Source organism: Zootermopsis nevadensis, unplaced genomic scaffold (genome assembly GCF_977971745.1).
Source record: "Zootermopsis nevadensis isolate Lab colony 2312 unplaced genomic scaffold, Znev_1.0 Znev_ptg000017l, whole genome shotgun sequence".
NCBI lineage: Eukaryota > Metazoa > Arthropoda > Insecta > Blattodea > Termopsidae > Zootermopsis > Zootermopsis nevadensis.
The window spans coordinates 9,982,575-10,000,000 of record NW_028259149.1 but is presented as its reverse complement, the minus strand read 5'-3'; the positions used below and the strand labels follow the sequence as shown (position 1 = coordinate 10,000,000).

Here is a 17,426-nt window from a genome sequence, read left to right as displayed (position 1 = left end):
GCCTAGTAAAACCTATGTGTTCCTCTTTATTGTATTTATAACTGATTCTTTCGACATCATTGGAATTTTAAATAACCATTTACAGCCTTACTTCCATTGAATAGTATCATCTGTCATTTTATTGAGCTTCAGAACACTTTTCTTCTTCGCTGTTTGTGTGCCTCACAGTTAACTTCCTCATATGTTTCCTCACCAATACTGAATATGCATTTTGTGGTCTTTCACCATAAGCAGCAGCACCCTTAACTATCTCAATTTGACTTCTATAAAACTGGGTAACCTACATCATAAGGTGTGAAGTTCTTTATTTTTACATTTGTATCCCTGTATTTTACTGAACACTTTGTTCCCAACACTTGTAACATGTCTTCTTCCCACAAAATAAGAGGGCACCTTAATGCATGTAATATTACAATCTTGTAATGGGGCATGCTGAATGAATGAATAAATAAATAAATAATAAGATATCAGCAATGTGTAAATATTTACCAACAACAATGGTTATGTTACCTAAGAAACTAATTATTACGTTATCTGTTTACTCGGAATTGTTGTGTTACATTACTGCCGTCAACAATCTGCTTTCATTATTGTGGAAAGAGCTGAGCTGTGAATCGCTTGTAGAAGAAGTGCGTCATAGACTAAATAATTTTGTGCTGGTAAAAACGTTTTAGAATATCAGAAGTACTTATCTTATATAAGAATTATTAAGAAATCTGTGATATTGCCCTCTACTCTCTCCATTTTATTTTTGATTGTATTGATCATTGCCGGTGGATATTGTGGTCTCTTACCATTGAGCAAAGTTTGAGGTAAGGGATTCCTATTTATTTTTATTGTTCATCACATTTAATGTTTTCATGTGCATTTGTGAACTCGTGTAAGAGAATTAGGTTTGTCTTCTTTTGATGTAAATACGTCTATACGGAAGGGCCATTCGGCAAAAACAGCGTTAGTTACGAAGATGTGTAAGATCCAGCGCTGAGTCACATTAAATGTTCATTCCACAGGAATGGTAAGAGTAGGGGTAATGTAACCTATATGTAGAATGATCAGTAAATACAGTCCTTTAAGAATCTGTAATGTAATGTAAAGAGAGAGAGAGGGGGGGGGGACCTTTTACACTCAAACAAAACAGCAAAGAAAATTAGCAGTAGGTCTGTACATTATTAAAATAAGATAAATCTGTTTGTATAAAAGTTTAGCAATACAGCCTAACCAATATGTGTCTTTTTTTGTGTGTATGTATAGTGGGACGAAGTGCTTGACCTGGAGGCATTGCTAAAAGACACCAAGAGGAAAAATAGTTGGTTGCGACATATAATAAGACAGCAGCAGTTGATGATGGAACAAGCAGATTGTGTGATGTGTCAGCAACGCAAACTCTCGAAAGGACATGAAGAGGCAAAGCCAGACAAACAGGCTGACCAGGTATTAAAAAAAAAAGACCTGGCAGTATGTAGTATTTTGATATATTCGGTATATTAACAGGTTCTTAAAAATTTAATGATCTTGTTTAAACTGCAAATGATGTTAAATGAGATGTGAAGACAATCATGGATGGTGGGTAAAACATTTGGAACAAGGCATCACAGCCTATTTCAAGGTTTATCCTGGCATTTGTCTGAGAGACTGTAGAAAACCACAAAAATTCGTCTTTAAGCTTTGTTTTATTCTGTGAAGTGCACTTATAGTTCTGAATAATCTCAGCAGTTAAACACTCTTTATTTGAATTTTTTGTACATTCAATGCAGAAGGTAATATTTAATGCATTAAGTGATGCAAAATGCAACATATGCAAAACATTTATATATTTGCTGTTTATTTTCAAGGTGAACAAGGAGGTTTCAGTGCAAGCAGATAAAATGAAGGAATTGTACTCAGCAATAGATAGAATGGACTTTCAAGTGATGAATTTAAACAAAGAAATTGAGCAAATGCAACAGCAGAAAATTAAATTTCAAGCACGGTCTGCGTATCGTGAAGCACATATTGCACAGTTGGTGCGTGACCTTCGGGAGAAATAAGGTTGACTGGCTATCACACCAACATGTAGAATCAGTTGTGAAGATAAATGAAATTGATTGATGGTGGTACTGACAAACTTTTGTGTTGATTGTAAGACGCCTGCAGCATTACCAGTCTGAAAGACTAGGAAGTTAACAATTTAGACTTTGAAGATAACTGTCTTCAATGATGGTGCCCCATGTTGATGTGTGACACTTCAAAAGCTTACTGTTCCATCATCACAGCAGTCAGCCAGACCTATTTGAGAATAGGGCGAGGACAGAGAGCAGGAGGGCAGTTGGGAGAAGGGGAAAAGTGTGGTAGAAATATACAATACAGAACTCTTCCTTGCTCTTTGAGTTGGTCTCAGTAGAATAGCCAGCCTACACAGTGTAGACCTGATCACATTTGTTGGTTACACTGTCTGTGGAGGTATATGGACTTTATGTGCCTAAATATGGCTGTCTTCTGGGTTGTTGCGCCATGTAGTCTGGTAGAAGTTTACCTACATTTCAGAGGTGCTTGCTGCCACCATCATCAGGGCGTTATGATGGACAGAGACAGAGAGTCCTCGCCCTATTCCCAAATTGGTCTGGCTGACTGCTGTGATGATGGAACAGTAAGCTTTTGAAGTGTCACACATCAACATGGGGCACCATCATTGAAGACAGTTATCTTCAAACCCACCACTGTGAAAATCTCAAATCCTATATTGATATGCCTAGACAGCGGGCTGCTGATGTAGTTGAATGTGGTGCTGACAACAGGGAAGGAAAATGATGGAGACGGGTTTCCCTGGTGGATTGAGAACCTGTTGAATCTGATGCTGGCTGCAGCCATTCTGCCTAAATGAAAGTGGTCCTGAAAAAATCCAGCTGATTGTGTAGGTTTTTGTGTGGTATCACAGATTCGACTGTAAACTCCAACTCACTCACTTCCAAATTCCACCACCACCACCACCACCCTTCCAGCATATAGGCTGTACTTTCCACATTGGTGCACAGGGCCAGATCCTTTTGTGACTGGGGAAATGTATATGAGGAGCTGAAGTTTCTCAGGGACACTTCCAAGCCGAATGAATACAGTGACTCAGAGGTCCTGTACCTCTCCGCCCAGGCACCTACATGGTGTATAGTGGGACAGCTTTGCTTACTTTTTTTACTGGAAATCAACTCTGTTATGACTTGTGGTTTTTGTAAGAGACTGATTAAGTTTTGAAAAAACTTAATAATTAATTTTTATGCATTATATTTTTTATACCTTTGAAGTTTATGATAATTTCGTGTATTGTTACATTTATGTTGGTTCTGATGGAATATGTGTTGTATGATAATGATCCTTAAGATGATCATTCAAAACATAATCACTCCCACTCAAATTTAAATCTGAACACTGAATTTTGGCAGAGACCAGTTAACATCAACTGAAGTAAGACTTGAGGTTCTCACAGCGGTGAGCGCAACAACCCAGAAGACGGAAATCTTCAAATCAACTGAAGTGTTTAATGTTTCCTTTAGTCTCACCCAGTTGAGTTTTTAGATGAGAACTCTGAAACACCACAACCAGATGACAGCTGTATTCAGGCTCACTGCTGTGAAAACCTTAAATCCTACATACCACAACCAATTCCACATATTTTCCAGATCATCGTTCGTAACCACCTTGAAATGTCATTTGAGGCTGACTGCATTTTACATGGAATTCTTTAGACCCCAAAAAGTACTGACAGAAGCCTAAATGAGAAATAAAACTGCAGATAAAAATAAAGTAAAATGTATTTTTTTGCACAGAGCAGAATCTAAAGTATACTTAGGCTTACTTATATGTTTGTTCCTATTCCACTGTCTCCAGATATCGGAAGTAAAGCAAGAACTGAATTCTTACAGTAGGTTGATATTTATTTGCAGTATCCTTGTGTGGATTGTACCTTGTAAATCAATATGTGGCAGTATTATGAACAAACTGTGTTGTGGAGGGGACTGGTTTTGTGTGAAAAAACTTAATGAAGTGAACAGGTGGCATAAAATAGGTAACATAGAGGTTAGCTGAGTTTCACGTGGGTTGTCACCACCACTGCTTGTGGTGGTTATTAACTTGATATGAAAATCAAACTTGTTTAAATTTTTGCCTTTGTTTATAAATTTTGGACTATATTACCTGGATTAAAATTTTAGTCAGTATGCCTGACCTGGCCTTGTCATGTTGCATTCAGAACATTTGAGTGAAATTTAAGTGTAGTGTGAAAGGACAACTCCAGACCATAATTAATGGTGCTTATGTTTTTAATGTTATATAGTGTTTTACTCTAGAAATTGTCACTGGTCATTTTCAACGCCCGGCACCATGAATTATTATTATTATTATTACCTTGCAAATTAATTTTAAAATTGTTATGCGACAGTATCGGATAAAGATAAGTTTTCTGTAATACATTGAAGGATGATGTAAGAAAATTGGTTTGACCATGTGACGTGCATCATTTTAGGTTAGGTTTGTTATGATGTAGTTTGTGTGAAAGAAAATTGTAAAATTTTTGTGTTCTATCGACATCGATCACTTTTCCGTTCATTTGATATCAGTTATATACCAATTAAACCAGATGTCTCCCGTAACTTTAGGTTATTATAGGTTTCGTTCACATAAGTGTTCTTTCAATTACCTATTATTTCATGACGTCGTATCGCGTATTGTATGAGAAATTCTCACCCTGATGTTCTTGTCACGGATTACTCTGAGACAATCTCTCTGAAAAGAGCATCGGTTCATCGCGATTCCTTCTATATATTAATCATTGAATAAAAGACAGTAACGCTGATGTGTCTGTAGAATGAAACTAACCATTCTGTTTTTCGTATGAAGTGACACGAAAGAATGATCACATACGTGTTCGTTGAACTGGGAGAGGTGATCAAAATACAGGTACGTGTTTTTATGCTGAAACTAAGTGTAACGTTTGGTTTCATGCTTATGCGTTTTGTTGATGTAGCTGTTGTAGTGTTTGCATTTGTTCCGAGTGTGCTATGTGAAAACTGAAGTAGACGATGTGACGGTATGAGGCTACTAGAGATATAGCATTGAACGAATTCTTACATGGTTTGGAGATTATTTATTTTGGTACAATTTGATTACAGTGTTGGTTATCAGCTGCATTCAACGGACTCTGTAATTTGGCGGACAAAAGGTGACTGAAATTTTTGCCACTCCTTACATAATTATTGGGGAGAGAGGGGTTATGATACGCACGCCCATTTTGAAACCACAAGAAGTTGCAAACAGCTCTAGATTGCACTGCAATCTAGCGGAGGTTTCCAAAATTTAGTACCAATTGTGGGTTAGACTTCTGAGAAGCTGTGCTTCTTCAGTGCCCATTTGTTTTGCTGATGTTTTTATTATACCTAAAAATTTTAAAAAAATCTCCGGTAAATCAGCCGCCGTTCTAAAAATCAGTTGCATGTAGCTTTAGCGTGTTATTTTGGAGAATAATTCATCCTTGGTTTAAGTTTTTAATTTCTATACACATGGGGAGTTTGGTTTACCGTAATGGCGTCAAGACGGGCAGTAGTACAAAGTGCTTTCCATTTGCCCATCGCGATAAATTCTAAGTGATTTTTGTGCATAAATGGCTGTCTTCTGGGTTGTAGGGCCGTGTAGTCTGGAAGAATTTTTGCCATCATTTCAGAAATCCTTGCTGTCTTGATCATCATGGCGATCGCACTTAAGTATGTTTTGTAGGTTTAATCCACAGCAGCGGTTTTAGGACGCCATTGGATTCGATTTCTTTGGAACAAAATTTTGTGGCTTAAGGGTGGGGTCTGGTTGTCTACCCATGACCTTGGAGTGTCGCCTGCTCCACTTTCAGGTCGTAACTTGTTTACGTTGAACTTAGTGGTTATTCCAGCGTGCCAAGAACAACGAAAACGACAGCGTATTGAGTGATTTTCATTTCGGGCATAGGGTGTATGTGAGTTAAGTAAGTTATTATCTATATGAATATTATATTTTGTATAATTTTAAAGAAATGTAAAGGCGGTTATTTTTTAACAGAACTTAAAATTATGTGGTGCACAGTTGTGAAGAAGCAGATAGTTTCATTCTTTTATCTTCCTGTCTGAAGTCTATAAAACTGAAACAATATAGCCGATATATTCGCTTTGTACGGGTGTGAAATTCAGTCTTTCACTGTTGAATGTGTCTGAGAACAGATTTTACGAAGAATATTTGACCTAAGAGAGAGGACGTTATAGGAGGAAAATGATGCTCTTCATATTACCTATATACGTAGCTCTGAACAGCAGGATAATTAGTGAATAGACCTAATGAATTGGAAAGGATATCGAAGGATGCGGTCGTGGCCTAAGTCAAGATACTGTACCGGAATTTGCTGTTTATGGTACTTCTTCTTTTTTCTCTCAAGGACTTTAGTCCGCTGTGGACGTTGACTTCCAGTACAGTTTCCCCTATATTCTTAGTGGTTCTTAGTCACTGTTGGCAAGTTTCTTATTCCCATAATCTTAAATCTTTGCCCGAGTCGTAATTCTAAACGTCCATCCGGTTGGGATTTCAGTTGTACTATCTTCTCAACAAATTTTGTTTTTATGGGATTGGGTTCTCAACCCAGTGTCCAACCCCCAACCTGGAGGACCACTGTGTCTTTTAGTCTGGAACCTCACTCTTGACCTGTCCGGCTTCGGATACCCTACAAGTAGCTACGCTATCGCCAGCATAGCTCTTTAGATCATTGGAATTCGCAAACCCCACCGCCACGACAGGAATTTAAGGTACTACATCCTTATTTGTTTGGAGGAACTGAGGAAACTCGCGAATACCTCTGTTAGGATCTCCAGGCCGAGAAATGAACACAGAACCTCCCGAATACAAAGCAGTAGTTCTAACCATTAAAATTCTCTTGGGCTATCAGCCGTGTCAAACGGTTAAAAACTCGCCGACGTTTCCGAGACTTTGTCCCCATCATCCCATTTGTCTGATGTGACTGTAGGGGAGAAAAAAAACGAGGACTTGCGCATGCGCAAGACGTCGTCTATTGTTATAAACAATTCATGTGTACGAAATGCATTACTGGCCTGCCAATCACCAGTCAGTTTTGTACTGTTCATATTCCAATTGTCTGCTAATACTGCGATTCCATTTCAAGTCTCTACTTTCCTTGAAATTTGCCTTTCGAGAACGAGTATGGATTTCTGTGTTTATTTCCTGCATGCTACGTGCAGCCTTCCACTGTCATATCCTCCTTAGTTTATCATACTAATACCAGGCAAACGGTAGAATTGTTAAGTTTGCGGCTATTATCATTTTCCTGGGGGTAAAGCCGGCCGGGGCGTGATGCTGACCACTCATCCCATCTAGTGCCGAGGTCAAGAATGAGTAGGAGCTATATCTCCACTCCCCCCAAGCGCCTACATGGCGTATAGTGGGACAGCTTTTTTACTTTACTTTAAGCCTGTTTTGAATACTTTGCTGTCGAAGTGATATCATCATTGGCCTTTCAACTAAACAAGTCAGTTATTGCCAGAAGGTGTGCCCCACGGGATGCAGACCCCGGAGGGAAAGGTCGCCTTTCACTACTTCTGATTTACTCTAGGTCTACAGGATCTATCATAAATTTACAACCTTGGGACATCTCACCACCTACGGAAATTGTTTACCTGCAGTTTGATGGGCAGTCCCTGAGCGGATTTTGCGCAAAAATGACCTCGTTCTTTGTAATGAGTGCATGAAATGAACTCATAATATGGAATTACTGAATAATTTTGTTTAAATTTTTGATGTACACTAAAAGTTATAAGACATTAATTTGGTCTGTGTTAGCGAATGTAGCCATTTCTTTACATTGCAAGTATCGAATTTTATTGTCTTTCTCAGAACGGCTCGACATATGAACAAATTGTTAAATGTAATAAGTTAATGTTAAGTGTAATAAGATATATAGTAGATGTCATGATTTCATAATTTTTTTAAAAAAACTTTTTCGATATAATAAGTATTTACAACGAGTAGTTTTGTATATAAACTTAGCGGATTAGACAATAGACGTTTGTTTTTCTTTGTATTATTGTAGAAAATACGTAGTTACAGTAAGTAATGCTTTGATAAAGATGTAAGTTACTGTAAAAAGTCAGTGGTAATAGCTACTAAGTTTCATTGAGAAGATAGTGAAAGTTAATGTGATTAAATGTAGACCGTATTTTTATGTCTGCCCTTTCATTCAGTACATAAATATTACGTTGTTTGTTATACGACTCAAGAGGTAAATAAAAAACACCGTTGAAGTAAATTAGTTCTGTAGCTGACTCTTTATCTCCGTATATTTTTTAAATCAGTGAAAATATTTACTTCATGATACCATCCTACTACAAGATTTGCATCAACGATAAATAAACAAAAGAACAGCGCGGTTTGCTAAGTCACAGATACACTTGTAAAACACTGACAGAGACTAGCTCTTTCTAAGGGACCCAACAGAGTAGGTACCTCTCACCTTAAGACGGAGACAGATCCAGCCTCCGAAACGTCGTGAATTACGAAAGCAGACGATGGAAAAAGTCCTGACAACAAATAATTTTAAGTGTAAACTACCGTCGTCAAAACCCTTTAGAATTGAATTACTGATATTGTCATGATGCACTGCAATAATCCGATCCTGAAGAAGTGACCTAATAACGATGTTGTTCTGGGCGGTGTCGCCTTGTAGATTTGTAGGTAGATAACGTTTTGGAGAAACATACTTTAGGGCTGATTATACTTTAGCTCTGAAGACGGATACGTGTTTCTCCGGAACGTTGGTGTCTAATTACTAATCTGCACGGAAATCGTCGTCCTCACTGCCGTGAGAACTTCAGATGATACAAGTAAGTTCATTTCTGCACTAGGAGTTGTTTGTGACAGTGGCTCCTGTGTCTACCAGTATTGAGCGGTTGAACCATAAACTATTTCAGTTACAGAGTTGTAAATGTTGATTCGCGAAGCGACTGAGGAATGTTATGTCGTTCGGCAGGACTCAAACCCGGTACTTGAGATACGAAGCTGCTGTTGAAACCGTGAGTAGCTGAGGCGCACTCAAGTCACGACTCTCAAGGACGTCACGAAGTGCACGCGGAATGTTAGGCTCATCTTTCCATCTGTAGTACACTTATTGTGTTTGCACTTTCACTTCTCGGCACAGCACGATTTGTAGTTTCCCAACACCGAAATGTCTGCTCTCCAGTCCCACAAATAGGTCATGGATCCTTTCTCCGCATATTTTGTGTTTTATTTTATTTCGTACGTTCTTTATGTCAGAAGAAATGGAGTAGGTGTACAAACCTCTGTTGTTTCTTTGACTGAAATCTGTGTTTCAAAAGCGCCTGGAAACAGAGCTCAATGCTTTCTACACCTCGGCATTAATTGCTTCACGTTTCGGCCATTTTACCCCTAGAGATAGAAACTACGGTGTTCATTGAACAAGAGTGTGTTGTTCTCATAATCTGTCTGGACACAGGGCTGAGAAAGTCGCATAGATTTCGATACCAGTCGGATAAAGTGCTGTTGATGTTTAATGGTTTTCTTGTTCCTTGTCTCTGAGACAATCAAAACGCTCCGAATGTGAGGAAAACGATGCCCGCCGGTGTTCGGATGCTACATTATGTTATAGTTTTTCTCTGTCGACTATAACTATTATTTTCCTATTATGTTATCCATGTAAAAATGGAAATCCTGTTCCAATGATGTTGCCGCAAAAAATGTGGATCCTTACCTTCGCTGTAGCGAGACAGGCAGAGGCCAGAAACATCGACGACGTAGGTCATAAGCCAGTGGTTCTTAACCTTCGTAAACCGTGACCCATATTACGGTCTTGGAGACCCAAGCTTGAATTATAAAATTTAGGCTACTAAATAAAAATTGGCAAATTAATTTATTTCAATGGACATTTATAATAGTAGGCAGTTACAGTTTTAATTTAAAACTTCGAAATTAGGTAGGAACACAGGCTTTTAGTGGGTAAATAACAGACAGAAAATAAATATAAAAGTTATAAGAATAAAAACAGACAACACATTTAGTGTCAACCTGGATTTGCATTTGTTCACAAAATCTGGTTTCATTGCAGACTGGCTACATCGTAAGACATGCTCTTGTTGAAATTTCGAAACTTCGCCGTGAGAACCTAAAATACTACTTTCGAAACCCGTCTTTTCTGTGCTCTCTTCTCAACTCTTTTGGCACCCATCTCTCGGCTTACACACTTCTTTAGTGCCAGCCAGAGGCCTGCGTACGTGTTTCTGCCCTCGTCCACACCTCTAGCTTGTCATGTGCCATCTTCATTCCATTTCCTACCTTAACAGTCTACTCCGATATGCACTCAGCGTTCACGTATACCAACTGCTCAGTGCCGTTTATTAAATAATTTTCGATTCAATGAAGAAAATCACGGCTACCCAGCCAAAACACCATTGTAACCCAGCTTTGGGTCGCGACCCATCGGTTATAACTCCTGTCCTAAGCCACAGCAACAGTACAACAAGACATATCCTTAGAAGCGTCACCACAGCTACTCTTTAACTATTTTCATGCCACAAAGGAGATTTATGTATCACAAACAGGGATAAGAACTAATCAGCTTTTAATTTAGCGTAGACTACGTTTCTGTTGTAATGTACTTATGAGGCTATTTCTGCTCTGAAAATATTTTATATTTAATAAGATCAATGAAAATAAGTTGCGTTTGTTTCTTAAATGGAGCTCTTAACGTGGAAAGGCTTCATTGTGTAATGAAACGCAAGTGACAGATGTGTCTGCGCTTGTTTTACAATGCACGTACAAGTTTGCTCCAAGCAGATATTAATTAGTTACATAAGAAAGTTATAGTTGTAGCCCGTTCCATTGGCAAGTTAGCACAAGAAACTGGAGCAAGCAGTGCCAGACGTTTTCACAATTTGATTGCAAATTGCTCTCTCTTTCTCTCTTTCTAGTTTCTACTACAACATAATTTTCTTGTCTCGCCCAATATTTTTTCTTTTTATTTAGTGCGAATGGAAAATGACTGTGCTAAATCAATTTTATTTCGAAATGTGTCACTGAACGTAGGCCGCAGTCTGAGATATATAGGCTTTCCTTCAGCTGGTAACAGCTGTTCAGCGACCAGCATATTACCCCCTGTTTTGGATTCTGAAGTTTCATCATTTTGTTCCTAAATACGTCATTTGAATCTATCCTGAGTCAAATTAATATGGTCCAAAACTTCACAATATTTTTCTATAATTTATTTTGATATTATCTTCCTATCTATGCTCTGGTATTCTATGTAACTTCTTGGTAGTTACTAGACAAAATGTTGTATGCATCTCTCTTCTGTCTTTGCATGTTACATGTCTAGCCAATTGCGCACTTATTTGATTTGAATACCTTATTTATGTATTTTGTACTGAGTACAAATTTATGAAGTTCCTCGTGTAATTGTCTGCACCCTTGTGCTACTCTTGTTATCTCTTGGGTCCAAATGCTTTTGTCAGCGCCCTCTCTCGAACAGCCCCAATTTGTGTTATTTTCTTAGAGGAAAATACAAATTTCACAGTCATAAAGAAAATAGGAATATTATAGTACACTTTATAAATGAATATACATATTTTTACGTACAATGGAAAAATCTGCCATTCTTTCCTCGAAAGCTGTTGGTTACGTTTATGGATTTACCATCGAATGGCAGAGAATTAAAATGTGTCGTAGGGTACAGTTTAAAAGGTAAGGCAGGCAGGGGGGAGGGGCATAACTGCATGCATTATGCCACACCCAAATGGAGAAAGGCATAAATGTATCTTGATGGACCTTGAAATGCAAATCTAATGGCCAAGCAGGGATAAACTAAAATGTTCAACATTTTATAAATATACACAATGAAGATAGCCATCTTTAGACTCACCGCCGTGAAAACCTCAAATCCTAAATGTGTATAATGTTTGTGTAGTCATGATGCAGCAAACCGCAGGAGAATGTTTAACGTTTACGTTAACAGGAAATTCTATTTTATTCTTTTCACGGAATAAACTCTCCCTGATACAGTAAGTAAGTTCATAATAGTTTCTGTGTTATCGTGGAAAATCCTGATCTTAAATAGTCCTACACACATTTTTAGAGGCGTTCTCTGTAATTTTGCTTCTCTGTTCTTCTTGATTTTCGTTTAATGCAGGTAGCCGACATATTTAAAATTTTAATGTCAATTACATTAATGCGTGCAGTCGGAAATTATTTATACTCGTACTTCGTTATGTATTGGTCACATCGAAAATGTATCTGATAGAAGTTGTATATTTAATTAAATCTATATTTATATCATTTTTACGATAATACATTTCCTGTTAGACTTCATGAAAAAGTAGCCGTTACCTTGGATTGTTACCAATCAAAACGTATAAAGACGTGCGACTTCAGTGCACAATAAATTTAATCGCAATCCGTTGAGTAATTTCGGAGCGAAACATGCGGATAGACAGGCAGACCTTTCTATTGTTCTTGCATTTTTCACGTTGTGGAAATAACAGATAAGGAGCTATACATACATTAGTTCACAGATACATTTTTCTCCCCTTGCTTCTTTAAATGTATCCCATATCAAAAACATTTTAACATAAAACTTTCAGGTCCCGAGGTGTATATTTTATACTCACGTAGCCATTTATTGTGGATTAACCGATTTTGGGAAAATCGACTAATTCGAACTGAGCTTTCTTTAACGTAGAACTTAATTGTGCCGATGCGGGCCAAAATTAATGATGCTGTTGAGCATATAGCGCAGATTTCGAGTAACAAATTTAATCTTAATCCGTTGAGTACTTTCGGAGATGACGTACAGAACCTTTGCATCATTGATACAGTGACACGGCTTCAAAAAGACACATTAAGTGTACACATTTTTCCAAAATAATGTATGTGACCTCATTTGACCAAAATGGGTGTCTGAATCGGGTATGAAATTTCAATCATGTGCATGACAAATCTTGAGATAAATAACTTCAAATAATTGTATGAATGTTTAAGAAGAGAATAAATGTGTCTGATTTGATGTAATAAATTTTAAAGTCTGTCATCTTCAGACACAAACTAATTTCGGCCTGGAGCTCCAACAATCTTCTTTATGGTAAAACGTTTTACCATTTCCCTGGCACTGAATCCGACATAGGCTTTGTCTGGTGGCTTGAAATACACTTTTCTGTTCTAAGGTGGTACGGGACATTTCGCTTGTTGAAAAGGGTGAAAAGTTTTCTTGTCTGCCACTGGAAATTATTACGTTAAAGTGACCATTTTCGCCCCCTCACCCGATACGCACTACTTTAACTTCTTGTCAGTAAAAGTTCTGCGGCTTGTTTCCTTGGTAATGACTACCTGCTTGCTTATTCCTGAACAGATACTTCGAGCACGTCTGATCGATCTACGACTTTTTGATGTAGGCTACATTTGGGAATGAGAGAAATTATCGTGAATATTTTCCTTTTTGTTTCCTAAAACTTCGCTGAGATCAATAGTAGCGCTAAAGCCTCGTTCACACTGTAGTCAAGTCGCTTGAATAAAAATCTTGAAAGGACTTGACTGATGTGAACTGTGTTTCAAGTACGATTCAAGTCTCTTGGAAGTACTGTTTCAAGTTTCAAGTAAAGCAGAAACCAATTAATCTTTTTACGTGACTTGAATTACAGTTTTAAGAATGTGAGCTACTACATGACTCTCCAGCTTATCGGAACGCATGGAAGCTGTTTTTTTTCCTTTTGGTGTCATTGAGAAGGAGACTGGAAGGCTATAGTTTATAATTGTTAACATAATTTCTTGTTGAGAACGTTCAGAGAACTTGTGACATGTGGAGTAATGACGACATTTGCACATTTTTAAAGTGTACGCAAAGAACGAAATGTTTTGGTATGCTGAAAGCAATAAATATCGCAACAAAAATTAATTAATGAAAAGAAACCAACGCTAAACGGTTGATTACAGACTGCCTTCAAATAAATATTAAGATTGTCAAAATAGTATGTAGCAAAAAACTGAACAAGGTTATAAAACAGAAGAAGAGTGATAAGAACTAATAATTTGTCAACCCAAAATTAGTGTGGTTTTATATTCTCTGGCGATTTTTATAGGATTCTGTGTCTTCCGAGGCCATCTTCTTCGTAAGTGTAGGCATACTAGATGTATCAAGCAAGTTCCGTTTCCTAATCCATTTCCTTAGACAAAAGATTTATTTACATCTTTTTCCAATAAAGATTTTATTTCACTCAACAGGGGGAAAGAACTACACGGACACTAACGCGCACCATTTCTGTTGGCGCCATTTTATGTCTTACCGGCAACCGGTGAAATTGACTAAATGTGAACATACGCTTGAATGCATGCCTCAGTTGAGTGAGTGTTTGTGTGAAATCGTGACTTGCAGCTGAGAACCGAAGTGCATATGCTGAACGAAAAGTGTGCCGCCTTGTCCACCACAAGTCCTTCATGGACTGCCGTGGTTCTAAAACCGGGCCTCGTTGCTGAGAATTCGTATGGGTCCGTATTGTTGCTAATGGGTACCGTAATTCTGTCCTTTATATGCTTGGAAAGAAAGTGCATCCGGCGAAATCGAATTATATAACGCAACGAAATTTATCCGAATCGCCCTGTCCGGTTTCGTGTATAATGACACTCCCGTTATGTGTAATTTTTGCACTTCTTCATTATGCAACTCACTAACGACCCAATAAAAACGTGTTTTATTGCCACCATCTTCAGACTGACCGCATTCCTGTCGCCAAATTACGCCATGTTGCTGAGTAACATGAACACTGCGGCTGGCTGCCATGTTTCTTTTTAATTAAAATGTGTGCTTTATAGTGATTTGTTGTAAACATTTACGTGTAGGCAGAAAAGAAAATTGATAAAATGTTCATTATTTTTGCCATATCAAGAATTTGTGGTTTATTTAACGACGCTTTCAGTAGACCAAATTATGTGGCGTCGAATTATAGGGTGAATAATGAATAATAAATTTTAAATGCTGGAAGGAAGTTGTCATGGTCTGGAGGAATTTAGGGAGAAGAAACAACACCCCTTCGTCAGGATAGCTGTGTCCTGGACCGAGTTCCAAACTGCGGAACCGATTCCGACTAAACAATATTTTGTCGAGCATTGTCAATTTCCATACAGTTTGTTTAATTTAAAGGCTCTTTATTCAAGAGCTAACATGTTATTTTACCTGTTAGCTTAGAGTCCTTAGATATGTTTTGATGATATTTGGTCTTCAGCACTTTTGTTATCCAACTGCCAAGGATTATCAGCCATGTGATTCGCCCATTCTAATTCGTTTTGAGGCCCACATTTCTTAAGAGGCTAAATACTCTTTTGGGCCTATCCTCTTAAGTTTTAATCTGAGAAACCGGCACAGAAGTAAGGCCACGTCTTTGAACTGATCCTCGAAATTCTCGCAGATGTTACAAGCACATTTGAATTTCGTAGCAACACTTGAAATGAGACTGTTTTAAACATTCATGAATAAAATAACCCTTACTTGATGGTATCTGTCCCGGATTCACTATACAATGTCTTGTCACTATTGGCTTTGTTTTCTGATTTCTTTTTCGATGCTGTGGTGTGAACTTCGTATTTGTATTAATAAGTATTCAGAAAACCAGGCACTTTGCCTCTCTCTTTGCCCGGGCATGCGATGGAACGTGTAAAATGGGCTGGAAGACATTCCCGTCACCGAAGTTACGAGTGACCGCAAGCGGTAACGGGAGAAAGTGATCTAGACAGATGGATAGACAACTTGCTAGCCTTGCCAAGGTCGCGCGTCGATTAATGATTCCCTGTAAGGCGCGGCGCATGACGTCACTTACCTCCAAGCGTCCAGTATACATAAAGATTACTGCTTTTAGATATAGTATGATAATGGAATATTGTCCTTGGGGATCGAACTCCTGCCCCCCCCCCCCCCCCCCCCACTCCCGAAGACCGAACTTGATCCGTTGATTTACTAATCGATTCTTATGTCACTGAGCAGTGCTGTTTGAAGTTATAGGACGTTGAATGGGATGAGAAGGTGCTCATCAAAAATTGTTGTCTCTGCATAGATTGGTGTAGGCCTATCTTCTTTTCATTCTCGATAAGCCTGATCACCGTAGGCCAATGTCGATTTATCAGATTCCATATGCGATGGCTCTGAAATCTTCAATCCTTCAGCTTCAACCGGGTGACATACTGTGACATTTAATTGAAGGTTTTATTTCTCATAAAATATTCATTAAATGTCAGTGGGAGAAAATAGAATAAAGAGAATCACAGAATGCGGAGTTTTATAATTTCTACACTTCACCTAATATTGTCAAGACAGATAAATCAAAGACTATGACTATGTAGCATGAGAGATAAGATGTTAATTAAGATGTTAGTAAACCTGAATGCAAAAGACTGCTTCAGGAAATTATATTAAGTGGTAGTAAAATATGTATCTCAGAGGAATAAAGTCTGAGGCTGTGGAACGGAATCAACAAACATTGGATGGGACCCAGTGGTTAGCTGTTGCGAACACGGTAATAAATACTAAATCATGAAATTTCTTCCCTCGCTGAGTAATTATACTCTTTTCTAGGAAGACACTGTACAAGGATATTAGAATCAGTAGCGTTTTCTGGGTATCGCACCACATCGGTACTAAAAAGTATCGACGTTCGGGAAGAACTTGTTGCCTCCTGTCTTTGGAGACCCGTGAAACGCAGGTCTTCGGTGCTTAAAAAAACTCTTCAGATAATAAGAGTCGTTAAGTACCCAACGATCTAACCTAACCTTTTCGTGTTATTTTTGTATTTATTGCCTTTCAGACTGTGTGTAATCAGTATATGAGTATTTTTTGTTATGGAAGGTCAGAACCGATTTCCTGATTTCATTACTTTCAACCTTGTGTAATAGCTATAATTGGGTATAATAAGTGATAGCTGTAGGCTACCAATAGTCTGTCTATCCAGGCTCCGGTTCTGGAACACAGGAGGACGCATTACCTCCTGCGTCCAAATTTTTCTCTGTTTTTGAAATAATGTGGTTTATATAAGTAACAAAGAAACAACAACCTCACTGAAGAATGGAAGTCGCAAGGAGAAACGATTTCTGATTTTGTTTAGTGTGAATATCTTTGCAACACAGGGCCGAATTACGTATAAGATAAGCTAAATAAGCTTCAGCTTATGGCCTGACAATATGTGGAGCCTAATTTGCATAATTTTTTTCAATATTTTCATTAATTAATTGTGCCAACACTATCCATCTTAGCTTTACACTACCAACATTGTATGCCAATGCTAGTTTAATGATTTTTTTGTATCAGTTTCATGTCTATTATCAATGTTCCCTTTAGTCAGAATAATAAATATTTATTTCAACTTTCGAATTTTTGTGGCCTCTTAAACTTG

At 38.0% G+C, this 17,426-nt stretch overlaps 1 protein-coding gene across 1 annotated transcript in view; it reads left to right on the top strand.

Annotated features, from left to right (window-relative positions):
* LOC110833989 (uncharacterized) overlaps positions 1–3,890 on the top strand; it is a 10,530-nt gene extending 6,640 nt beyond the window's left edge. The window contains exons 6-7 of the mRNA XM_022072666.2: positions 1,252–1,431; positions 1,833–3,890. Coding sequence (XP_021928358.1) covers positions 1,252–1,431; positions 1,833–2,027 — 375 coding nt within the window. The 3' untranslated portion in view covers positions 2,028–3,890. The remainder of the gene's footprint in view (positions 1–1,251; positions 1,432–1,832) is intronic.
* Positions 3,891–17,426: the final 13,536 nt, after the last annotated feature.